This window comes from Enhydra lutris, unplaced genomic scaffold (assembly GCF_002288905.1).
Source record: "Enhydra lutris kenyoni isolate GAN:26980312 unplaced genomic scaffold, ASM228890v2 scaffoldscaffold72, whole genome shotgun sequence".
In the NCBI taxonomy this organism is placed as follows: Eukaryota; Metazoa; Chordata; class Mammalia; order Carnivora; family Mustelidae; genus Enhydra; species Enhydra lutris.
This window is the reverse complement of record NW_019154156.1, coordinates 1,348,932-1,375,678: the sequence shown is the minus strand read 5'-3', so window position 1 is coordinate 1,375,678 and position 26,747 is coordinate 1,348,932. Positions and strand designations below refer to the sequence as shown.

Below are 26,747 nucleotides of genomic sequence, written 5' to 3'. Positions count from 1 at the left end.
GGAAAATACTGTTTTTCTTACTTTGTCGTATATCATAGAAATAAATCCTTCTTAGTGTCAGTGGGGATAATTGTTATCTAAATATTCATTACTTTAACACTAATGCAATTAACATGCTTTCTGAGGGGTTACTGGGTTATTCAGTACTAGCTCTATCATTTATATCAATAGACTCTATAAGATAGGTGGCATTCTAAAAACAATTGACTAATATGCCTGAGTATATTTCTCAACTGTTTGAAAAATTTGTTTTGAGCTAGAGTTTTCCATACTTGGCTTTGAAATAAGAAGCAAATTAATTTTGGAAAGGCTTAGGGAAAAACTGTTCAAATGGTTAAAACCTAGGAAAGAGTAAAAGATATTACTTTTAACTAGTTGAAAGTCAATTTGAGTAACTTACACACGGTTGAACTTTAAAAGTCAGAATTTTCCATTATCTAATTTTTACTAAGTACTTGATGAGGTATTTACAAAATAAACCTGTTGTAAAAATTTTTTAGTACAGCTAAATAAGGGATGACACAAATAGATGACAATATTTACTTCAATAAAAGGCCTTTTTTTCCTCAGCAAGTCTGAATTTACTATTTTGCCATTAAGAACTACCCTTGACCTTGTTTTTTAAAGTCTTAGAGATTCTTGGGGCACCTGGGTGGCTCAGCTGGTCAAGCTCAGGTCATGATCCCAGGGTCTTGCTTACTGGGGAGCCTGTGTCTCTCTTTTTCCTCTGCAGCTCCCCCTGCTTGTGCTCTCTCTCACATTCTCTCTCTCTCTCTCTCGCTCTCTCTCTCTGTCAAATAAATAAATAAATAAATAAAATCTTAAAAAATAATAAAAATCTTATAGATTCTGTGTTCACTTCAGACAGAAGCACATGCATATAATATATTTTGAATTTAATTGGGAGTTAAATTGCTGTATTGGCCATTTTCACAGTTATTGTATTTGTATTTACTTAGTAACTTGGGGCAAATTTCAATAAACTAGTTCTGGGTGTTCTGGTCCTGAAAAATTGTTAATAAGGTAGACATGCTTCAAATTATTTATGTTTGTATGTGGAACAGTTCCTTAGACACAGACCTTTGAAAATTAGTTGATATCCTGTTTATGATTATATAATTATATCTTGGAAAGTATATATGATTAAAGATACATAATAGCTATGGCAGTCTTTTAAATTCCTGCTGCCAGTCTTTTGTTTTCTCCAGTTTACTTAAAATTAAACATCAAATACACTGATATGTGCCCATGTATGGGAAACATATTATATTAGTTTGCTTGGGCTTCCATAACAATATACCACAAACTGAGTGACCTACAAACAGAAAAAAAATTTTTTTACAAGTTCTGGAGGCTTGAAGATCAAGGTGTCCACGGGGTGGATTTCATTCTGGGGTTTCCTTCTTTGACGGATGGCCACCTTCTCCTCGTCTGTCCTCACATGGTTGTCCTCTGTGTTGTCTGTGTCCTAATCTCTTCTTCTTACAGGAACAGTAGTCATATTGAATCAGGGCCCATCCAAATGACTTCATTTGCCTTAATTACCTCTAAAAGGCTTATCTTCAGATAAAATAGCATTCTGAGATAATGGGGGTTAGCACTGCAACATGTTAATTTGGGGGGAGGGAGCACAACTCAGCCTATAACACATATATAAAATTATTGAGCTGGGATGCCTAGGTGGCTCAGTGGGTTAAAGCCTCTGCCTTCAGCTCAGGTCATGATCTAAGGGTCCTGGGATCGAGCCCCGCATCGGGCTCTCTGCTCTCCTCTCTCTGCCTGCCTCTCTGCCTGCTTGTGATCTCTGTCAAATAAATAAATAAATAAAAATATTTAGCTGGTATAAATGTTTTATGTATATACATCATTTATGCCTACATATGCAATATGGGATATGTATGACAGAATAGTCATTCATTCATATGTATAAATGTTTTATATACGTACATACATTTACAATATGGGATGTATATAACATAATAGTTATTCATTCATATGAATAAATGTTCTATATATATACATGCACTTATACCCACACATACAGGATGTGTATAACGTAATAGTTATTCATTCGTATGTATACAATTGACCCTTGAACACACAGACTTCGTCACACATTTGGATTGATGGCAAACACCTGCATAGGTATTTTGGGCACTCCTGGATTACTAGCATCTAATTGTTAACAACAAATTGAATATATGTACATTTTAAAGTTCATTAGTTAAAATCTCAACTTGGGTTGGAGATCCCCTATTACCTAACTTCTTTAATGACACTTGCTAAAACGTCATTTCATATCAATTTCCTAGTTGTATCCAAATATCCTCCAGTCTGGGATAGGAAAATTTTCCCAGCTGCTTAACTTCAGCCTCTTTTCCTTCCACTTTATTCATTCTGTTACTTATCAGGTAAACAGATTTCTCTCCATTCCCTCTGCATGTCATACACAGGTTTCGATGCCGTTCACCCCACCTAAAGCATCCGTTCCTGTTCCATCTGCAAATCTTCAAGTCCAAGTTCATTCTTATTTTCACCTTTATTCTCTAAAGACTGAGGCCTAGAATTAGTTCTCTTTTCACCCATACAAAGCTCATGGATGGTCACTACTACTCAAATAAGCAGCACCGAATTAGAAAAGATGACCATGTGGTAGCTAGAGACCAAGGTGGGTTTTTTTGTTTGTTTGTTTGTTTGGTTTGGTTTGGTTTGGTTTGGTCTCCCAAAGAACCTAGCAGAGTTCTGGTCACATGGTAGATGTTTTAAGTGCCGGTTAATTGATTAATTCACAACAGGGAAACTAAATTATATAAATGAATTTTCTCTGTGAAGAACAGCGTAGCCTCTATACTCTTGCTGTAGTTAATTTTAAGATTATATTGATTAAATGAGCAATATAAATAAATTACATAGTTTTAGCATATTTAAGTTGCCTATCTAATAGACATACATTAATATTTGTTATTTTTGGCTACTTTATATAATACAAATTCAGCTTTTATACATCCAAACTTTATAAATTCAGATAGTGTTTTCTAGATTAAATATTAAAAATGCTAAATGACAAATAAAACCTTATTCATTGTAACATCAGTCAGTTGTCTGCTCTCTCTCCTATGTCATCAAGTTTTTTTCCCCTCCATTTGCTGTATCTTTATCACCGGCATAGAAACATCCTATAATTTTTACAAGTACATACCTTTTAAGGAAGGTTTTCTTGATATTGAAGGTCCTTTAATAACTACTGCAAAACACCCCAGTGGAATTGTCTGTTCCAGCACTTCTCAAATAAGTAAAAATCATCTGGGACTCGTGTTAAAATTTAAATTCTCTTTCAGAATGTATATATATATGGCTGCTGCTTTAACAAATTCTCCCAAAAGGTAGTGGCTTAAAACAACATTTATTTGAACATGGCCATGTTGGGATCTTTCACATAGTTGGGATCAAGGTATTGCCCTGGACTACAGTCATCTCTAGGCTTGATTTGGGAGAGAATCTGCTTCCAAGCTTTCTCCTTTGGTTGTTGGCAGGCCCCATCTCTTTACTTGCTATTGGCTGAAGACATCATTCCTTTGCTATGTGAGCCTCTCCATAGGGCAGATCTTAACACAGTGGTTTGGTTCAAGACAGAGATGATAGGAATAGAGAGAAGATAAACAAGACAAAGCCACAGTCTTCATGTTCAGTTAATCTCAAAAGTAATCTCTCATCACTTGAGCTTCTGTTCAAGGGCAGAGGGTTCCGTAAGGACATAAATACAAGGAGAGAAGTAGAAGTCATTGGGGGTTCCATCTTAGAGGGTGCCTACCTTAAGAGGTTTGAAGTTGGATCTGAAATCCTACATTTCTAAGGAACTTCTGGGTGATACTAACACTATTCTTCAAGAACTTCAGTTTTAAAGGCAAGGATCTACACTTCCTGCCTCAATTTTTTCTTTTAAGCATACTCTGTTGATCACCCTCACTCCAATTAGGCCTTCTCACCCTCCACTCTATTGAAATTGCCCTTTTTGAAGTCACCAATGACTTCCACATTACTAAATCCAGACTTTGGAAAAAAAATCACTCTTTCTGAAAATCTTTCCTTACTTGGCTTCTAGAAAGTCAAATTTAATTTCTCCTCCATTTTTCTGCTAGTTGCCTGACTATAAATCTCCCTGACCATAAATATTAGCATATTCCACAATCCAATTCTTGGACCTATATTTTACCTACAGTTAACTTCTAAATGGTATCATGAGGGTTTATAGTTTTAAATTCCAGATATATGCTGACCAGTCTCAAATTTATGTCTCTGATGTGAATTTCTCCCCTAAAATCCTGACATGTTTACCAAGTGCCTCAACATCTCTGCTCAGATATCTAATAATAATTTCAAACTGAAGATGTCCAAAACAAAAGTATTTACCGCCTCCCACACCATCCCACCTCCTCCTTCCCCACCAGGCCCAACCTTGTCATCTTGCTTCTCATTTACATTTGCAAACCCAACAAACAGTACCACTCAGAAGCTATTCTGTGAAAAACTTGAGAGTCATCCTTGAGCCCTCTCTTACAATCATAGAGTTTTTCAGTTTCGCTTCTTTTTATCCCTTGACTCTCCTCAACATTTCCCATCCCAATATCACCACCCTAGTGCAGACCATTATTATGTGTTGTACAGAGTTTTGCATCTTTTTAAAAAATTATTTATTTATTTGTCAGAGAGATTGAGCGAGAGGGCACTAGCACAAGGCAGAGGGAGGAGCAGGCTCCCCGCCGAACAAGGAGCCCAATGTGGGACTCGATTCCCAGGACCCTGGGATCATGACTCGAGCTGAAGGCAGATGCTTAACCAACTGAGCCATTCAGGCATCCCAACACTTGTGCATCTTTTTGTTATTGGCTCCAGCTTCCAACCTCTAGGCCAAGTGGTTTTACTCAACCCATTTTTTTCCCCACGTTCCTGGTTTCTTTTATGCTACAGAATGAAGTTTAGATTCTTTAATATTGTTTATAACACTAATACATAATCTGACCTCTGATTCCCTCTCCAGTTCCAGTTACCTCTGTTTCCTTACCTGTGCTCTAAACTTCAGTTATATGGGGGCTATGAAGGAACACTCCATTTTGACTGTGGGTCTTCATGAAAATTGTTTTCCTTCCAGGAAAGCTCTTCCTTTTCTTCTTTGTTTGGCTAGCTTTCACTTGATTCAGATTTCAGCTTAAACATAACTTCTTCCTGGAGGCTACCTTTGACCTCTTAGTCTAGATTTAGGGCACCCACAGGGTAGTGCCTAGTGTTATATACTTCCCTATCTTAATAGTCATTGTATTTTCTTCTAATCCTTGAATTAGCTTTATTTATTTTTTTTTAATCTCCCATTAAGCTGTAACTTCTGGGAAGGCCAGATCTTACAGAGGTGAATTCAGGTATTTTGAAGCCTGAAAAATATCATTTGGGAGCCCTCTTTAAGAATATATGTAATTATTATGGGACGCCTGGGTGGCTCAGTTGGTTAAGCAGCTGCCTTCGGCTCAGGTCATGATCCCAGCGTCCTGGGATCGAGTCCCACATCGGACTCCTTGCTCATCGGGGAGCCTGCTTCTCCCTCTGCCTCTGCCTGCCATTCTGTCTGCCTGTGCTTGCTCTCTCTCCCGCTCTCTCTGACAAATAAATAAAATCTTAAAAAAAAAAAAAAGAATATATGTAATTATCTATTTATAATCATTATTTTAATTATATATGTATAATTTTCAAAAACACATACAAGTGAAAAATAATTTTCATTTATAAAAAGAAATCACAACAGGGGCGCCTGGGTGGCTCAGTGGGTTAAGCCGCTGCCTTCGGCTCAGGTCATGATCTCAGAGTCCTGGGATCGAGCCCCGCATCGGGCTCTCTGCTCAGCAGGGAGCCTGCTTCCTCCTTTCTCTCTGCCTGCCTCTCTGCCTGCTTGTGATCTCTCTGTCAAATAAATAAATAAAATCTTTAAAAAAAAATAAAAAAATAAAAAAAAAAAAGAAATCACAACAAAGTAAAAAAGCTGAAAATATAAAAACATATGATCCTTTAAACAATACAGTAAGGGGCCTTTCCAGGAACTCCAAATCTTAAGCTTCATTAAATACCCAGTAAATACACCTCTGCATATTAGTCTTCTTTAGAACTCTATTTCTAGTATTGGGAGCAGTACTTGAAACATAGCAGATACTCAACCAATATTTTTGAATGAAAGTATCAACTGAGTTATTTTCAGTTGTATTTTTATACATTTGACATTGAACAAGTTTTTCACAAGCTAGATTACTAAAACAATATGTTTTATATATTAGACGATTGTTCTTATAATTACAATTTTTTAAATTTTTTACTACAGTCATATTTCAAATAGTAACGTACATATCTGTTATCATATCATTGAGCTCTGTGCAAAAAGTGCATGTACTTCTTTACTACGTGGAAAAAAATTTTCATCAAAACATACCTTAGGGTGCTTGGGTGGCTCAATCCATTAAGCGTCTGCCTTTGGCTCAGGTCATGATCCTGGAGTCCCAGGATTGAGTCCCGCATAGAGGTCCTTGCTCCGCAGGGAGTCTGCTGCTCCCTCTGACTCTCTCCCTTCTCATATCCTCTCTCTCTCATTCTCTCTCCCTCAAATAAATAAGATCTTTAAAAAAAAATACCCTGTAATCTTCTACATGTATATATATTTGTGTCTCTATATGTTTCTGTATCTTTATAGATCACATGTATTAAAATTTTAATTTTGAATTACTAAGATTTCATGTTTTCAGATATCACCAAAAAAAGAAACCCTTCAGGGAGAAACCATCTATTTTCTGTTTTCTTTATAGTATGTTTTTATAAACATTTATCTCTGGGATAATAAAGATTCCAGTATTTTATATAAAACAAAAATGCATAAAATGTTTTCTTTGCTATGAATTTGTCCACAAGACATTATTTAAGAGGATATTTGAATTGAGACAATAACATTGCATTCAAAAGATAAGCTATTTGGCTTAAATTTTTAGTTTGTTAAAATAGAATTAAGTTTAGTTAAGTTCCTTTTATAATAACAATTTAAATGGGCTGAGAGTTGGTGTGCTCCTACCAAGACTCGTGTGTGCGTGTGTGTGTGTGTGTGTGTGTGACAAAGTGCAGCCCTCTGATCAATGCACACTTTTTCCTCCCATTTTCCTAAATACATCATGAAAAAAGGATGAGGTTTCCGCCTTAATTGCTTGTGCCTTTTATTCACATTCCTCTCTCAGCCAGAATTGTGAAAAGAGTGTTAGTAAAAGGCTGCACAATAGAGCTTTTCATTAGGCCCCAGCAAGGCACACAAAAGAAGGCTTTTGGAAAGAGTGAATGCGCGAGTTTAATTTGCAGGTGGAGAGTAGATAAAAGGTGCTGACACCTCTATTATTCTCTTACTTAGGTGACCCTTACCCTGTTCAGCTGATCCCAACGACCATGGCAGCTGCTGCCGCAGCAACACCAGGCTTAGGCCCGCTCCAACTGCAGGTAAGTCGGGAAACAATGCAGGAGGGACCAAGGTGAAGTAAATATCGAAAACAGCTATTACCGTGTTAAAGCAGAAAAGAACTGATGAGGGATATGTGCCTCACAATTTTTTGTTTTTGAGTTTCCTTGCACTGATCCTCAACCAAAAGTTGAGATGTTGATCCTTTTAAATTTTCAAGAGCCCTGTTTTCTGTACTAAAGGCAGCTTATTGTAATTTTTTATTGCCCGCTATGATTTGGCAAAAACAGGTCTAGTTTTGCTTGGATGACTATGTAACAAAATTTCATCCTAGAATGGTCCTCATCAAGATAAGAACAAAAACTGTCCAAGACGTGCAAGCAGAGTGTTATGAATCCAGGCAACTTAACAAAAATTACATTTAAAAATATTCGGGACACCCGGTATTAGGGACTTTGTAGGTCTTTTTATTCTTCTGCTAATGCCAATTTCATTGGGCAAGCAAAGATAAGTAAACCAAAAAAACAAGCACATAGATGAGCGCAACTCTATCCAGACACTCCAATTAAGATCTTTGCTTTGTAGCCCTAAAGAATACATATTCCCATGTATCCAAGAATGTCAGTGGAAAGTTTACTGTAATTTTACCGGATGTCCAAGTGATTTTAGAAATGTTGTCTCTGGAGTTGGAAAGAATATTGATATTATATTAAAGTTATCTTTCATCATTAACTACTTAAATCTTTGAATCAGCATCCTGCAAAATCTTCTGGAGTTTCTGTCATTATGGGCTTCATAGTTATGCAATTAACAGGAATAAGAGATCATCTAATAATAGAATTAATCTCCCTGTGAGAAGTTTTATATTTTCCTCTGTCTAAAAGATAGTATACCTGTGAATCCAGAAGTAAAGCAGTTATGCTTAATAAACTTAAATTGTATTCATAAAAATGCATTGTCATGATAGATGATCTTAGTCCGTAGGGAAAAATAGAGTTTTATTTGTCTGGTCAGCACGGGGGATTATCAGAAGACCTGGTGGGTTTCTGGAAACCCAGTCAAGTCTCACAGGAAGAACGCACAAGGAACTGAGACATGCTGTGTTCTACAGAGGTTAATGACAATCATTCCTATTCTACCTTTTATGTAAAAAGCTACAATGTGAATGTTTGTTTCTCTGAGCTGGAAATACCTTGGGAAGTGTTAGAGCCATAGGGACAATTAGTGTAGGTTAACATTTGTTATCCCTTGCCGTGGCATCCGGGAAATAATGACAGTAAAAGGAAAGTGGTTCCGATAGGTAAAACTAAAAAGAGTAGTGAAATTAAAGGAAGTGGCAAGAATATCCAGCAACATATTTGAATGTGGAAATAGGAATTTTAGAGATTTCTGATGTCCGTTTTCAAAGCAAGTTAGACGTTCTCGTCTCCTTTCACCCTTAACGGTGAGAGGAAGCAAGGGCAAGTTGGGGGCCTCTCCTATGTTTCATTGTAGGATTCTAGTAGAAAGTAGCTTCAAAAAAAAGAAAAAAAAAAAAGAAAGTAGCGTCATTAGGCAACAATCCAAACTTCTTTCCCTATGGAGATAGTATTAAAATATTTGAAAATCTTTCATTTCCATCCTTATCATATGCCAGATTCCCTTATAAATTTTTTTTCATTTTCAGAAAACAAGAAAAAGACGCCACCATAATTTGATCTATAAATAGAATAGAGCTCTTTTTTATGTAAGTGACATTGCATTGTATCCATAAGTGAGTGCCAAAAATATATGGGTTTTAGTTAGGGTCTCAGTAAACCAACACTGTGGTATAACAGGAAAATTAATAATCCAAAACTCCTCTGTGGTAAGCCCTTAGCTACTAGTAAAATATATCCACATAAACACACACACACACACACACACACGCACGCACATTTTTTGCTCATGACTTTAAAATGGTACTCAATGCTATTCAAATGCAAACCCATTTCAATAGGCAGACTGTCTGGCTTTTCTTTGAAGTGGACTGACTCTACCCTTTGCTAGGACTCCTACACCGACTGACTTTGCCACTCATGTTCCTGACATGAACATGATCAAATACTCAGAGATCCCTCACCTCGACTTCAGCATTCCCAAGAGCTGCAAAGGAGACCTTTAATACTCCCTTTGTTTGCTTGAAGGTGACAATCAAATTTGATTCTTCCCCCACAGACCTACCCCCATGGGTCAGAGACAAGCTAACTACAACATCTAGTCTGAAGGTCTTATCTTCACCTTTATCCAACATTTGCCCCAATCTTGCATACCTATTTCTCAGACGTTTCATTTCAGTGGGGTATAATGTTTGAGGCAGTTTTAATTTTCTTCAGACTCTGCTTTTAATTATATTCCATCAGATCCCCATTTGCTATCCCTTAATAATAAATTGAGTAGGCTTCATCACTTCCAGGTCCTTCTCAGTCACTAAGATTCTCTTCTAGTTATTAAGATTTAGTCTTAGATTCTTATGCTAGGTTCTTTGGCAAGGCTTTCATTTCATTCTTATTTCAGCACCTTATGTTATATACTGATATCTCCATTTGACAAATAAGAAAACTGGGTCACAGAGTCCAAAATCCATGATTTTTAAACAATTATAGTTGCTTCTCCAAGTGCAGGAGATTTTAAACTTTGGAGACATTGCCCCTCTTAGGACATTTGCTAGCTCAGTAAAGAGCTAATCAAATTATAACAATAATGCTGATTAATTGGCACTCATACAAATATGCTATATGCATCACAGTGCTGGAAGAAGTAGCCAGATTTATAAGGACTGCTATCTATTTGAGGCAGCATTTTTATTTCATCCGTCTTTACGCAGATCTATGTTAATTCAAGCCTCTCTTTTTGAACATCCAGATCTAAGGAGTGACACTATAAATATATTCCTACTCATCGTTGACTTTGTTTGCCTACTGTTTGTGTTTTCGTTTGAAACAATCTTTGACATGTAGTTGTTCATACCTGGATAAAATAATGTTAAGTAAAACCAAAAAAACCACGACCTTCCTTAAAGAAAGAATAAAGATGAGTGCAGTTATTTTAAAAGACAAGCAAAATGATGTTTTAAATTAAGCCACTATTTATTACTTAAATATTATCTCACATTCCTGGATAAAAATAATGAAATCCTTGCCATGTCATAAAATATACCTTACATTTTAAAATCACTGTACTTAGGTACCGTAGGAGCAGTTAAAGTAGTCTAAGCATTGTGATACAGTTTTATTTTTTATGGAGAAAAAAATAGCTTAATCTGTATTGTGTCTACAAAGCATACAAATTAACATGTGCCAAGGCACCATTTTATTTATTTATCTTTGAGGTGCTTGGTTGGCTCAGTTGGTAGAGCATGCAACCCCTGATCTCAGTGATGAGAGTTCAAGACCCAGGTTGGGCGTAAAGCTTACTTTAAAAAGTATATAAAATAAAAATTGATTTGACAATAAAATATCTGTTTCTTTGCTGTTTAGTCTTTCCTGAGACTCCAATCCATACAGACAACTATTTGCTGGCTGTCAAGAGGAAATATGTAGGTGTTTACAGACAGTATATACTGAGTACAAAATGCAACTTACCAGTTCTCGTTCTTGCCCCTAGACCTGCTCATTCTCTGGTCGCAGCAAATGACTCCATTCCATCTACTGCTCGACCTGGAACCATAGGAGCTATTATCCTTTTCTCCTCTTCCTCCACACCTATTCTTTCACTCTCTTTTCACGCCACCTAATAAATACGTTAAGGAGCCATCCATTTCTTTCCATCCTCACTAGGATCCTTCTGGTCAGGCTGGCTACCTCCCTGCTGGCCTGATTTACCACACTAGCCCCTGAACTGCTCTTCTGTCTTCCTCTGCCCCTCTCTGATGCTTTCTCTACTCTACATTAGTCAGAATGAGCTTTCTGATTTTAGAAAATCTGATCATGTCCTTCTCCTATTTGAAGAACCTTAGATGGTTCCCTGGTGTTTTCAAGTTTTCTGGATCTTTGCATGTGGTGTTTCCTCTTTCTGGAATGCCATCACCCACCACCTTTACCAAGCCAACTGCGTTTTCCCTGAGGTTGCAACTTAAAACATCACTTTTTAAAAGAATACTTTACTGTCCCCAAGTCTAGATTAATGGGACATCAAAGGCATCATTAGCTCATGGAAGACAAAAAAAAATTAGTAGTTTGAATTCAATAAGATATCCAAATTGAAATTTTGTACCTATTCTAATGTAATGAAATAAACTTAGGAAAACCTTATATGCCTAATACCATGTTTAGCACTACAGTATTTTCTTAACTTGTATTTAAAGAAATATTTTTATAATAGTTTTACTCCATACCACCTCATTCAGTCTGCTCCGGCTGCCCTAAACTCTTTGCTGCCCCTTGACCTGCCGACGTGTGCTCCCACTTTAGAGCTTTATATTAGCTGTCCTTCTACCTGAAACGCTCTTCCCTCTGCATGGAAGCTCATTCTTGCGCCTCATTCAAGAATTTGCTTTAATGTCTTCTCTTGGAAGCCTACCCTAACTAACCCGTTTAATTCACAAAGTAACCCTCCCAGAGATACCACATTTTCTATTTCCCTTATTCGCCCTTTCATCATTGTTGTTGTTGTTTTTATTTTTTCCTATAGGACTTGTCATCTTCAAACATAGTATCTAACTTATTATGTTGTCTGTCTGTTCCAGATATTCTCTAAGGGTCTGAGCAGGGACTGCCATATTTCTTATTGTTGTTCAATATTGTATCTCAAGTGCTCAGATTAATGCCTAGCAAATAGTTGCTGCTCAGTATGTACATACAAAATGCAGGAAACTATCATGAACTAACGGTCATAATCATTTTTAATAAGATAACAAAGCAGTGTGTCATTAATTTCTGGGACAAGTGATACTCATTTAAAGACCTGGGAACTTTATATTTTTCAGCCCCTCCTGGAAGATTCTTAGTATATGAGAAATCTCTAGGTCTATCTCTCCTGTGCTAGCTTCCCTTTATCTCATTATGCCCATGGGCTGCTGCATGAAGAATGTATTTTAACATTTATTACAGTTTATGTAATTCCTTTAAAGTCGTTATAATTTACATATACAAAAAGGGCCAAACGTCCTATCATTAGATTATTCTTGTATTGTTTGTTAACATATGTATACACATATATAAGTTTATGAACTGCTAGAGGTACTTTGACTCAATAGGGCTCAGCTTGCCAACACAATACTAAAGTAAGTGATTTCTAAATAATGGAAGGGTGCATTATCAAAATAGTAACTACCCAATCAGCAATATCATGTACTGGATTTACCCTTTCATGTTTTTTCCTCTCTTTCCTTCTTTTATTTTTTTCCTTTGGATTACCCTTATTTTTTCCCCCTTTCCAGAGCCACTGATGCTCTTGACATTTTTTTCTCCTGATATTCTCTCTTTTTAGAGGAGGAATTGATTTATATAGAAAGCTAACGTAGCTTTGTTTCAGTATCAAAAAGTGAGTATAATTATTTAAGCCAAATGAAGTTACACTTTGAATCTTTTGGACGTTTGCGACTGGATGAAATAAGCTAAGTGAATCATCTATTTCTAATTAATAAAACCAAATGATGGCAACCGTCCATCAAACATTCCTTTCTCATATTTGTTGTCATGAATTTTCATTTTACTTAATGGGCAGCATGAATTTTTTTAATAGTAATAGTTATAATGTAGCATATATATACTATTTCTATTTTTTAAGCTAGGTTTTTAAGATTTGAAATTAGAAGGAAATATTTATCCATTTATTTCTCACTTTATAAATACTGTATTTGTGTTGGCCAAAAGATGGTTGCCACCTGTTCTACCTATAGGAAGCCAAAAATGTCGACTCCAACCAATGATTAATAGTGATAAGCAAAGGAAAAAACACTGAAATTATTCTTGGATGGTCATATTTTACTCAAAATAAGCATGTAACAGTCATTCAAGAATTTTTTACTGAATTAGTTAAACTTTTTAATGAATTCAGTGGGATTGCTTTTTAAATTTAACCATAATAGTATTTTTGGAATATGGACTCAGAATTACAAGTTGTCAGAATTGAAATCACGTGGGGCTATCATTCCAGTAGCCAGTGCCATCAGTAACATGCATTCTCTGGGACTGAGAAAATGAGAGATGACTCGTGTTCAAGTTAGAGAATGAATCATACAAAATATCAACGGAAATCAATCTTTTTTCATAGCTATCAAAGGTACATGGAAGTCCTGGTGGAAATGGCTTAAGCTTCTATCTGATAGAGAGTAACATCAAGGCAGACATGGATGAAAAACTGAAGTTCATCTTTTTATCAACCTCCTGCCAGTCTCCGGAGGAGGTCAATAATTATGACAGGACACAGATAAATGTTTCATATTTCCCAGAGCACTGTAAGTGACTGAGCATGGCTTTATGTGTCTGACCAAGAGAAACGCCCAGAAAATCAATAAGGGAGAAATAATCATATGGAGAGGTCTGGATGTGAGGATTTTTACCTTCTTATTGAAAGAATTACTTACAAGGGCGGTCTTCATCTTTACCTACCTACGCACTGTAGGATTCAGTGTAACTTTCAGGTCATCGTCATTTTCGTACAGGGTGAAAAATGCTGATCCGCTCCTCATTTCAGTCGCAGCCCTGGTGCGCTGTTTGCTGTCGGTCTTCTGTCTGCATGAGTGAGCTTCCTTGCAGGTTAAAAGAGTGAATTCCGTCTTTTCCTCTCCCTTCGACCCTGAGCCTGCAGGGCAGACAGACAGAAGCACACATATGATTAATACAGCACAGCTGCAAGTGTGAGTCATTTGCATGTGTATTAATAGAGGCAAAAAACCCAACAATTAAATTATATACAGAGACATTCTGCATACTAAAGAACATATGCAAATAGGCCTGAAAAAGTGCAGCCAACATTTTCTCTGACTTTTCCAAGCCCATATGGGCTAGAGTCAGAACCCAGCAGTGTTCAAGAATCTCCTCTAGGGAAGAGCTGGTAGAAACTACTTCCATAGTTATTACCACCCCTGGGGTTCCTGGGAGCTGTTTTGACATTTGGACAATGGAGACCCTACAAGCAGTGTCTTTTTCTTGCTATTTCTGTATTTCCTTGTTTCCAGCAGTTCCATGGTATCTCATTACATGCTAACAGAAGCATTCGTACATGTGTACTTTTCCACAGAGCCCATTTTCATTGTAATGGCCAATCAAATCAATGCTAAACTTAAAATTGTAGTTGAAGTTCTATCATTGCCTACGCTAAAGTAGTACAACTATTTGTCAGCGCCGGGTTTCCAGGCCCAAGTCAGTCCATGCCCTTTCCTCAATGCATTCTGTGTTCCCTTAATCAAAACAGACCTAGGTTGCTCTAAAATGTCTCGTGGCTAATTACCAGACATAAAAGGATTGCAGGGCTTGAGGCCAACCTAGATTCAAATCTAAGAACAATACCAATGTATTGAAATTTAAATTGTGAAGTTTTTTCATGTTATCAAGAAAAACAGAAACTACTCAATTATATATATATGAAGAGAGAGCAACCAACATTCTTCAGATTCACAGACTGTATTTATAGTAGAAATTTATTCTTCAACCTAATTGTCAATTTAGTTGATATTACTAGCACCCTTTAATTTAGTCAAGGAAACTTTCATGGAGACAAGCCCAACTTTAGGAGTAATATTTCACATAAGTAAAAGTTACTACCTTAATAGGACCAATAAGAATCATGAACCTAGGGGTGCCGCCTGGGTGGCTTAGACGGTTAAGTGTCTGCCTTCAGCTCAAGTCATGATCTGAGGGTCCTGGGATCGAGTCCCGCACAGGTCTCCCTGCTCAGTGGAGAGTTTACTTCTCCTTCTCCCTCTGCCCCTCTGCTCCTGCTTTCTGTCTCTCTCTCTCTCTCTCTCTCTCTCTCAATAAATAAATAAATAAATAAATAAATAAAATCTTAAAAAAAAAAAAAATCTTGAACCTAAATGACCCAAGTGAAGACAGATGCCCCTCAAGAGGAAAAAATTCTGGTGGTGTTGGTACCAGAAAACTGTAGAATATTATCCTTGAATATTATCCAGTTATTTGCATGGCTAAGTCTCAGAGCATGCAACTAGAACATGTAAATTACGTTATATACAACTGATAAACATAGGACATTTTTGTAGTTAATTAATTATATAGAGAAAAATTTAGTCCCTCAGCAAGGGATGATTAGAAAACATAAAGACTAAAGCAACATTTAAAATTTTTTTTTTATTTTTTATTAACATATAATGTATTATTAGCCCCAGTAAAACAAAAATTTTTATTAAGGTATTATCCATAGATTAATATTTTAAGAGGCACTATTGCTTAGTGAGAGGCATTGTAACGTGAGGGTTAAAAGTGTGGCACCTGCAACAATTTGTGCCTTAAAGATGCATGGTTCTGCTGTTCACCAGCTCTGTGACTTTGGGCAAGTTACCTAATTCTCTATCCCTGAATTTTTTGTCTGTATAATGTGAGCATAAATGTTATCTTAGTGGGAGGATTAAATGAGATAATATACATAAAGTGCTTGAGCAATAAATGTATTAATGACCATTTATCAAATATTATGTGCTAGGTCATTATAAATGTTTGGTATTATTAGTTGTTTAATAAGTTTTAGTAACTGAAATTAAAACTACTTCTTTCTAAAAAGCCCTCGCACAAATTGGGACTTGGCAGACTTCTCTTACCTGGATTTACTTTGCAGGATGGCAGGTAAAGCAAGTTAGTAAAATTGAGGCTAATCACCTTATTTATGAGTAAATAATTGTATTCCCCTGTGTTCCTTAATTTTAAGACCCATCACAAGACTCTGTGGAAAGCAATGAGTTTACTTATCCCCCCAAAATATGAGAAGTTACTTGGAGTATGATGTTCTGTATTTTGCTGTTGCTCACTCTTTATCTCAATATTTATATCTATAAAATAAAAATAATGCCTCCTGTTGAGTCCTATTTTTCCATGGGTATAATACAAATGAATTGTCTCTATGAGCCACCCAGAACTATTCTAAATACCTTAAAAAATTTAAAATTAGTTATTTACATAGATGCCTTTTATATAATATGCATTTCTAAATAAATAATACAAAAAAGATTTTCTGGTATTACCCTTCAAAGCTTACTCTTTTTCTGGTTATATTAACAGAATATATACCCTTATTCTACTCCTGTGTTGTCTATAGATACTAAACTATTTCTCATAGATATCTGAGAAAATTTATGAACTTCTCATGACTTCCTTTAAGGAAATAATTCCTGTGGTTTCAAACTTGAATGTGGAAGCACATTATTTTTTTAAAATTTTTTAAAAAGATTTTATTTATTTATTTGACAGACAGAGATCCCAGGTAGGCAGAGAGGCAGGCAGAGAGAAGGGAAGGGAAGCAGGCTCTCTGCCGAGCAGAGAGCCGGATGCGGGGCTCGATCCCAGGACCCTGGGATCATGACCTGAGCCGAAGGCAGAGGCTTTAACCCACTGAGCCACCCAGGTGCCCCCACATTATTTTTATAAGCCCCACAGTATCCCGGAAATTTTATTTACTCAGCAAATATTTATTCTTTGTAAGTGCTTAAGCTGAGCATCATAAGGAATGCAAAGATGAGTGAGTTAGGAATCCTTACTGGATTATAAAGGAGCTTGAAATGTGAAAGAATGAATGGAGTACGGAAGTGGAATAGACCTTGCAGAAAGCCACAAAACCTCCTGTCCTATCAAGTATATTTGAAATGGAAAAGACCTCAGAGACCATTCATTGGAAACAGTTGTTTCGAACTATCCACAGGAGTCCAAATGGTTCCAAGCACCCCAAACGGTACCATTCATTTTTGTTTGCTTTATAGATCAAGTTATACTGGCTAAGACTGTTTGAATGAAAGATTTTGCTGCTCAAACAAAATTTTAAAACCATTCTTAGAACCCAACTCTTTAATTTTATTGATGAGACAATTTAGACTCTCAGTGATGGCCTGGCTAGATCTGATATTACAGAAGGGCACCACCTGGAATCCTAGCAACTGAAAGCTAAATCTGGCTTCTTCCTATTTTACCACAGTATTCCTGAAAATAAACTCATATATTTATTCATATATATTATTTTTAAGTGCTTTTGTATAAAAGAGGGGAGAAAAATTGCTATTTTTGCTTTTAGACTATTAAATTAAGGATGACTAAAACAATGGGTAGGATTTGCATATTAGTAACAATGGCAACCTTCTGAATTGCTTTCATTTTGCTGAGTTCAATGATTGTGCTCTGTGAATTAATTCTTTTGTGAAAAGCTATTGAAAGATCAAGGAATTCAGAAAACAAAACAACAGAGAAGCATGCTGTTTCATATCTATTTGTTCATAGAAGTTTCAAAGTGAGATTGTTTACATCACTAGTCTTGTTGATATATTATTTGCTTCTTAGAAGAAAGATAGTATTCAAAGATGATTATGTAATCATGCAGATAAGATTTTGTAGTCAAGAAAGATCTGTTCTGAGAGGGAGACCATGGAGAAAATCCACATTACAATTTTGAGCTGTGTTTGGTTGGCAAGTGTCTTCAGGAGATTTGAAAATAGAGCCCTATTCGGTTCCTTCAGATAAAAAAAACCCAAGCCAGTCCCATAGATTTCAAATTTGCTGTTTCCAGTGGAAGTTTCTCCATATTGTCCTGCCAAACTGAAGGCATGAGTAGAAGGGGGGGCGGGAATGAACCCTTAATTATTTCATATTTCTTAATCCTGACCTTTTCCTTAATGTCATACTCCTTTTTCTTACCCAGCCACTTCTTGGAGATAGGAAGTAGACAGGAAGAAATGGAGGAACAGATTCAAAGTATGCTTCCAAATGATTTGCTACAATGAGCCATCGCACCAGCATAATTAATGCCTCGAACATGAAAATTACAACAGTGTTCTCTTGCTTTTCCCACTAGTAGAACTACTTCTGCATAGAATGACAAAAGTAATACTGATAGTGAAAACTGCAATGACCTCCTTTTAGGAATGAGGCAGAACAATGGCAAATATTATCCATCCATCTATAGTAGTTGCTTTTTTTTTTTTTTTAAGATTTTATTTATTTATTTGACAGAGATCACAAGTAGGCAGAGAGGCAGGCAGAGAGAGAGGGGGAAGCAGGCTCCCCGCTAAGCAGAGAGCCCGATGCGGGGCTTGATGCCAGGACCCTGAGATCATGACCTGAGCCGAAGGCAGAGGCTTAATCCACTGAGCCACCCGGGCGCCCATATAGTAGTTGCTTTAAGATAATAAGCCTCTATCGGAAATTTATACAGTGCCCTACAACTCCACCTACCTTCAAATAGGTGCCCTTCAAATATTTTTCATGACTAGTTTCCCTCTAAATTTAGTTCTTTAGTTTTAAAGGAAACTTAAGTTATTAGAAATGGTGTAGCTAACACACTTGGTAAAGATAACAGAAGTTCTGCCAAGACATTTCACTAAATAATAAAAAAAGAAAGTTAAGGCCCTTAAATGTTCGTTTTTATTCCTTCTTCATTTGATTCATCTTATATCTGGTTTCCTTCCACAGCAGTTTTAAGTTTGGATATTTTAGTGCCACCTTAGGTATAAGCTAGCCACAAATACAGTATGAAAGCGTAAAGTATCTCATCACAGATTCAGTCTTTGCATTGTAACAGTTTGGTAGTAAACTGGTATGTGGGCACAGTAACTAGTTAGATAACTTAAATGACTTAAGCTTCTTTTTTTCCTGCTTTCTGTAAAACGTGTTCCCCAGATTTTATTTAAATATTTTAAAATATTCAAGTAAATCTTATGAATAAATCATATGTAAATGGCACATATAGTATAGTGGGTTATGGGCTTTGGTTCTACAATGAGGTGCTGTTTGTGTGTATCTTTGGTCAAGTTACTAAACACCTCTTAGTCTTTGTTGCTTCACATGTGAAATTTGATAATATTTTCATAGATGATAAAGGTGTTATGAGGATTAAATGAGACACTACATGCAAAATGCTTAGCATGGCATAAACATTTAGCTGTCATTAGCTGTTGTCATCCTCATCATTATTTCCTAAGTTCAAGTATTTCCCATTGTCAGAAACAAGCCTAACAAGTTATTTGGTAACTCAATTTAGCAAGTAATTTTCTGAGATAGAGCAATTATGTCTTATAGTACAAAGGAGTATGGTGATTAGAGATTCCCATCTTTATTCAAGTATTTAATGCAAGAAGAATGTCTTTATGAAAATAAAATATATTTTCAATGTGAAAATCTTTACATGCAAGACTACAAGAAACCTATGTTTCAATTTTTCTTAAAAATAAGTTGAATCTCTCTATTTCTTTTCATTCCATATGAATTACTAGAGCTTTTATGGTATTGACAATCATTTGGGAAATGGACAAGCTTTTCCCTTTGAAGGGAAAACCAATGTGCTACTGGAAAGTTATAGTGTTTGTTATGATGGGGAGAGTTTTACAATATGGAGAGTTAGGGAGTAAGAATGAATAGGGCATAATAAAGGCAGCCAAAGTAGCATATCTAACTATCATGATCCTCCTAACCACCCAAACTGCTCAACAAATAAGGGTTCAAGTTGCAGCCTGGATTCAAAGTGATGTAAGAGTCTGGTCTCGAGTCATTTAATGTACTCATGACTCAAGTTTTCTTATTTGTAAAATGCATGTTCCTGTTCTTCCTCTAGCTGTCGTGTGTGTGTGTGTGTGTGTGTGTGAGAAGGGAAATATATATGTAAAATATATATGTGAATATATACGAATATATATAACATATATATAGAGAGAGAGAGACAGGAAGGGAAAAAAATGAAGCAAGAGAAGCACTAGTGAAAGTAACCAGGAGCCCCAGAAATCCCCAAAAGGTGCCTTGCAGCTTACAAGTAGACTTCTCTGATTCATGGACCTGTTTATTCATGTGCTGTCAAGGAAAACATGAGAGAAGGGTAAGGAGGCAATTATTGATCTGAGGCATTCAAAAGAAATGTTTTAGAAATTTGAAAATAGTCAGGCTAGCTCTGAAGATCCAATTAGGCAAGAAAGTTTTAATTATTCCCATTCCAGCTCCATGGAATGAGAAGAAAGATGAGCAGGTCAAACCCATGCTAGATGATCCAATAGACAACCTAACGGCATACTTACACACAAGAAGAGAAGAGCTATCTAAAAGTAAATAAATAAAAATTTCACATAAAAAAAAAAAAACTTCCTAGCAGTAATCAGAATGCTGTCATCTTCAGTTACACCGTCAGTTTGGACACTACCAACTTTGTTGGACGGTACCTACTTTGTTGTCCTTGGGTGCTGGCTGCTAAAGCTTTTAAAATAGGCAACTATTTCTAAAAATCGACCTTTCTGTTCCTGTTTCTTGGAAATTTTTCTCTTTGTTTTTACTTTTATGTCTTCTTTTTTTTTTCCTTCTTCATTTAACTTTTCCTCTCTACATTCTTAGCTACCCTCCTCTGTCAATCCTTCTCTACCTCTTCCTTCCCCTCTTCTCTTTCCTTCAGGTCTTTTCTCCTCTCTCTTGTTAATCAAAATCTGAGCCTTTACCTATCTTGTTAGTCTCCCATAACAGTGAAAAAAAAAATGGGGGGACTCTCTTTTTTGAAGCATTTGCTTGTTGGCTAAACAATTAAAGAAGTAATTCACATATGAGCTCATGAGTCAGAAATTGGAATGAGGAATATTTAAATGGCAAGGATGGAAGCAGAGGACAAGTATATCTAGACCCTTGTTCTTTTGGTCTAAATAGAATACATAACATTCTAAATGATCGTAGGAGAGCCTAGCCTAATTCATCTTCTCTATTAATGAAGCCAAATATGTCCATGGTAGAGGCTTCCATTTAGACCAAAATACCAACAGTTGAAACAATCGTGTTTGCACTCACTCTCCCATTAGAACTGGTATGTTTTCAAACTATGCTTCATAGTTTGGGAAAGAAGTGTGAGTTCTCCTGGAAAGGAAACATATAGATGGGGAAGCAGTGCTCATTATTTTTATACTAAGAAAGTACAGCACAATTTGTTTCTTAGTGTCAGCTGAAATGGAAAGAATTGCTTTTCACCTTGTTTACTTAATATCTACTATCAGAACTTTATACTCCTATTATCTCAAACAGTGGGTGGTACCCCTGGCTAGCTGCTCTCCTGCACGCTCAAACCATTTGTAATTCATTTTTTATACCCATATGGAGACATTAGAGATACAGAGAGATCAGGTCTGAATTTTGTAATTTAAAAAAAATCACTATAATCTACAGTGTTAGCAAATTCCCACTTTTCCTGATTCAGTCTTGGGAAGGAGGGCCCAGAGGGTTTAGGATTATAAGTCAAAGTTGTTGAATAAGGTCCTTTTCATCTTTACATGGTATCTTTTATTTTTTTTTTAAGTTTCTAAAATTAACACCCAGTAAAATTGATTATCACCTCTCAAATTCCCTTGATCTTTTTGGCCACCTCCAAAAAGAGCTGCATCATCAACTGCCTAGGGAATTGAAGCTGGGTTGACCATTGATGGCACAGTTGAAGCTGAGAGGAGCGAGCTACCCACGGTTCAGTAGATGTGCTTTCAGACCCCCTGTTTTAACATGGCTTTCAGCTCTGTCTGCTGTCCTTAATGCCAGCCATTTCTTTTTTTTGCTTTGTTCATTTGGCTTTCTTTTTATGTTAACTTCTCATCTGATTTTGTTGGAGTAAAGACTTCACTATGTAATTTCTGCTCTTAATTTTATTTTTTAAAATTTTGATCATGACCCAAATTTTGTTTATTTTTATTAAATCTTTCCATGGATTTAAGGTATCTATAACATAAACTTTAGCATCTTAAGCATTTGCTAGCATACAATTCAGTGGCATAAAGTATGTCCACATTGTTGTAGGACCATCACCACTCCCCATCTTCCCAACTGTTCATCATCTTAAATTGAAAGTTCATACCCATTAAAGAGGAACTCCTGACTTTTTCACCACTCCCTCAGCTAAGTCTCTGGTAACTGCCCTTCTACTTTCTGTCTCCATAAATTATCCATTTGAGGTACTTCATATAAAGAGGAATCATACAATGTTTGGTCTTTTCTGGCTTATTCATGTAGTGTAATATTTCAAGTTTCACCATGTGTCAGAATTTTCTTCCCTTTTAAGGCTGAATAATATTCTCTTGCTTGTATGTGCCATCTGTTGTTTACCCATTCATCCACTGGTGGGCATTTAGGTTGTTTTCACCTTTTGCTCTGGTAAATAATACTCCTACGAACGTGGATATACAAATATCTGTCCTAGTCCCTGCTTTCAAGTATTTTGGGTGTATACCCAGAAGTGGGATTGCTGAATCATTTGGTAATTTTAGGTTTAGTTTTTTGAGGACCTGCCATGTTTTCCACAGAGACTACACCATGTTATACTTCTATCAGAAATGAACAATGGTTCCAATTTCTCTACATCTTCACCATCATTTGTCATTTTCTTGTGGTTTTGCTATTTTGTTTCCTTTCATTTTGATAATAGCCATATAAATAGGTGTTAGGTGATAGCACATTGTGGTTTTGGTTTGCATTTCCCTAATGATTAGTAATATTGAGCATTTTCTTTTGTGCTTACTAGTCATTTCTGTATCTTCCTTAGAGAAATGAGAATAAGATCCTTTTTTTTTTTTTTTTTTAGATTTTATTTATTTATTTGACAGACAGAGATCACAAGTAGGCAGAGAGGCAGGCAGAGAGAGAGGAAGGAAGCAGGGTCCCTGCCGAGCAGAGATCCCGATGCAGGGCTCAATCCTAGGACCCCGGGATCATGACCAGAGCCAAAGGCAGAGGCTTTAACCCATTGAGCCACCCATGCGCCCCGAGAATAAGATACTTTTTAAAAGAACTGGGAATTGATTCCTGGATAATGTTTGCTTTTTCATTGTTCTCACCTTAGATGAGCCTTTAATTAATATTCGTTGATTGAAAGAGGGATAAATATATGCATGAACAAAAGAATAAGTCCCATTACCCATTACCATCCAGAACACTTGAGTCTCAGTAACCACTAGATTCGCTACTTGAGGCAGGTTCCTTAACTTTGCTAGGCTACATTCTCATAGTCTATAAACCGGGTTAGTAATACCTGACCCCTAGAATTGTTATGCAGACTAAATACCATGCAGAATGCTTAAAAAACAGTGATTACCGACATGAAATTAATTTGCTACTATAGATACATAAATATTTATAATTATATATATATGTGTGTGTGTATATATATAATTATGTTTAAATTTTAAGTGCTTAAATGGTGATTCTTTATGTTTTTTTGTTGTTCATGTTGGGAGCACCTTCATAAAATAAACTAAAATATTTGTTTAAAGCATAAACTTCACAGGAGCAAGCTCAATATCTTTCAAGAAATATATATTGACTAAATTGAAAAATGAGAAAAGAATGCATAGGTGACCATACGTGTTCATACACATTTGCCTGGGCTCATGCACACAGCTTTAAGTTGTACTTGGTTCATATGGATTAATAGTTTCACTGTGTGGCTTTTCTTATTAGTAGTAGCGAATCCAAAATACTATGTTGCCTCAAACTCTATTGGATTGATATTTAAAGAACTGAGAATTCTGGTAAAGTACCAAGTTAAGGAGAAAGAGCAAAAGTTGGATTTTGCTGCTTGTTTGTTTTGTTTTGATGGCTAAAATAATAAACTGTAGGGAATTTTATCTGATTTTTGCTTCTGATTTTTTCTGATTAATTCCATTGAATTAGTAACACCATCCCCCTTTCTGTTAATAAAATAATAGTAACAACATTTATTAATCTAATGAGGCTGTGGTATGTCATTTATAGAGGATTTTGTGAACCTTTTGTTAGAATTTGTGTAAATGTGATATGCTACAGAAGTACAAGATCAACGGTAAGTTGATTCATGTTGTTGTACTCTAATGGGTAAATTTTCCCAATCATATGAGAGAGAACACCACTGAAAAATGTGTCCCCTATACTGAAGTATTTTCACTTTAACTCAGGTTGACTTTATCTTCATTTTTTCTTTATCACCCTTTTTATTTTCTCGCTGGCTGAGATCTGAGGTCAGTGTTCACATACTAATTTCAACCAAACATAGAAGTGTAGGATCAGAAGAGGAGTAAGAGATGGTCCAAATAAAAAAGAGAAATGTTAGATATTTTTAAAAAAGCTAATTTGTCACTTCACTCATTGAGTATGAACTGAATAGACTTCTAACCCTTAAAATACTTTTTTTTTCTCTTTTTATTGCCTGGAATCTTAAGAGCTTTATCATTTGCAGTCATAAAATGAAAATATACACCAAACCCTCAAAGGGCAAGTATGAAATTAAATTATATTTGGGCAGCTGTAACCTTTTAAAACGATCAGATTCCAGTTAATGTATTTCTTCCTGTTCCAAGTGCTGCCATAGTGTTTGATGGTGGGAAGCAGTCCAAAGGGCATTGGGAGATAATAAATTCACTGTAAATTTCACCCCAAGGCATGTCTCGATACACCAAGGCCTCCATTTAGCAAGACTGACCTAAAACTCTTGTCACATCCAAAGGTCATTTAGGTTGGGGTTGGTGTGTCCCATCTATCTTTCCTTGATGTAAAGAGTGACAGTTGAAACAGGATTGAGCTCATAAACAGTCATCTGAATATGAAAAAGAAGCTAGCTTTGGAGTAGGAGGGGAAAGTGAAGAAAGAACTACCTTTTACAGTAGAACTGGGAAATGCTGTGCTTTTTTGCAAAGTCAATGAAGGGTTGACATGATCTTGTAGCTTCTGTTTCAGAGCGACCATTAACTTGACAGGGGCATTACTGAATTGGGGTGATTTAGAACATGCTCTCCTTTCTTTTATTTATATTTGTTTCCAAAGCCTAGGATAATTTTTAGTAATTTTTTTTTAAAGAACCTAATATTTCCAACCTTCCTTTACTTTAAAATACCATTACTCCTCCCCCCCTTTAAATAATGTTCTCTTGAGTTAAGGTACAAAATGAACCAATACATGGGAACAAATTAGAAAAATTGTTTTAAAGAAGTAAAGCTTAATGTGGGACTGGAAAACAGTGTTTGTTTTTTTTCTTTCTACCACCCTCTTAATCACTCTACTTTTGTGATAAAATATGCATAACAATAAAGTTTATCATTTTAACCATTTTTTAAAAAATTTATTTATTTGACAGACAGATCACAAGCAGGCAGAGAGGCAGGCAGAGAGAGAGGAGGAAGCAGGCTCTCTGCCAAGCAGAGAGCCCGATGCGGGGCTCGATCCCAGGACCCCGGGATCATGACCTGAGCTGAAAGCAGAGGCTTCAACCCACTGAGCCACCCAGGCGCCCCTCATTTTAACCATTTTTAAGTGTAGAAGTTAATGGCATTAAATCCCTTCAAAATCAGAAGAATCCCTTCACCACTATTTATTTCCAGAACTCTTAATCATCCCAAATGGAAACTCTGTAACCATGAAATAATAACTTCTCATTCTCCCTTTCTCCCTTCCCTCAGCCTCTGGTAACTCCATTATACTTTAAAAAAAATTTTTTTTAAAGAAGGTGGTGGGTATTAGGGAGGGCAGGTATTGCATGGAGCACTGGGTGTGGTGCAATAACAATGAATACTGTTACGCTGAAAAGAAATAAAAAAAAGATTTTATTTATTTATTTGACAGAGAAAAAGACACAGTGAGAGAGGGAACACAAGCAGGGGGAGTGGGAGAGAGAGAAGCAGGCTTCCCGCTGAGCAGGGAGCCTGATGTGAGGCTCTATCCGCGGATCCTGGGATCATGACCTGAGCCAAAGGCAGACGCTTAACCCACTGGGCCACCCAGGTGCCCCTCTACTATACTTTTCATTAAACTTTTATTATACTTTCTGTCTCTGTGAATTTACCTATTTATATAAGTGAAGTCAGGCAATATTTCTCCTATAGTGTCTGGTTTATTTCACTTAGCATAATGTTTTCAAGGTGTATCTATGTTGTAAACATGTATCACTCAATCATGCACCTTCAAGAATGACTTCACTTCTTTCAAAAGCAATACTCATTTACAAATATGAACAATAATGGATTATATAACTTCCCAATCATAATAACCACAAGTAATAGATAGTGTCATATGGAGAAATGGTAGACAAGTACTAGACAGAATGAAAGATTAAAGTCTTGCAAGTCTTTTGGGGGGAAAACATTTAAAATCTTATCATTAAGGTAGAGATCTCTGTTCACTAATTGTGT

The 26,747-nt window shown here is 36.3% G+C and overlaps 1 protein-coding gene across 1 annotated transcript in view; it reads left to right on the top strand.

Moving 5' to 3' along the window:
• Positions 1–26,747, top strand: part of LOC111159969 (SRY-box 5) — a 521,422-nt gene that overhangs the window by 412,397 nt on the left and 82,278 nt on the right. Inside the window, exon 8 of the mRNA XM_022522689.1 lies at positions 7,427–7,512. Coding sequence (XP_022378397.1) covers positions 7,427–7,512 — 86 coding nt within the window. The remainder of the gene's footprint in view (positions 1–7,426; positions 7,513–26,747) is intronic.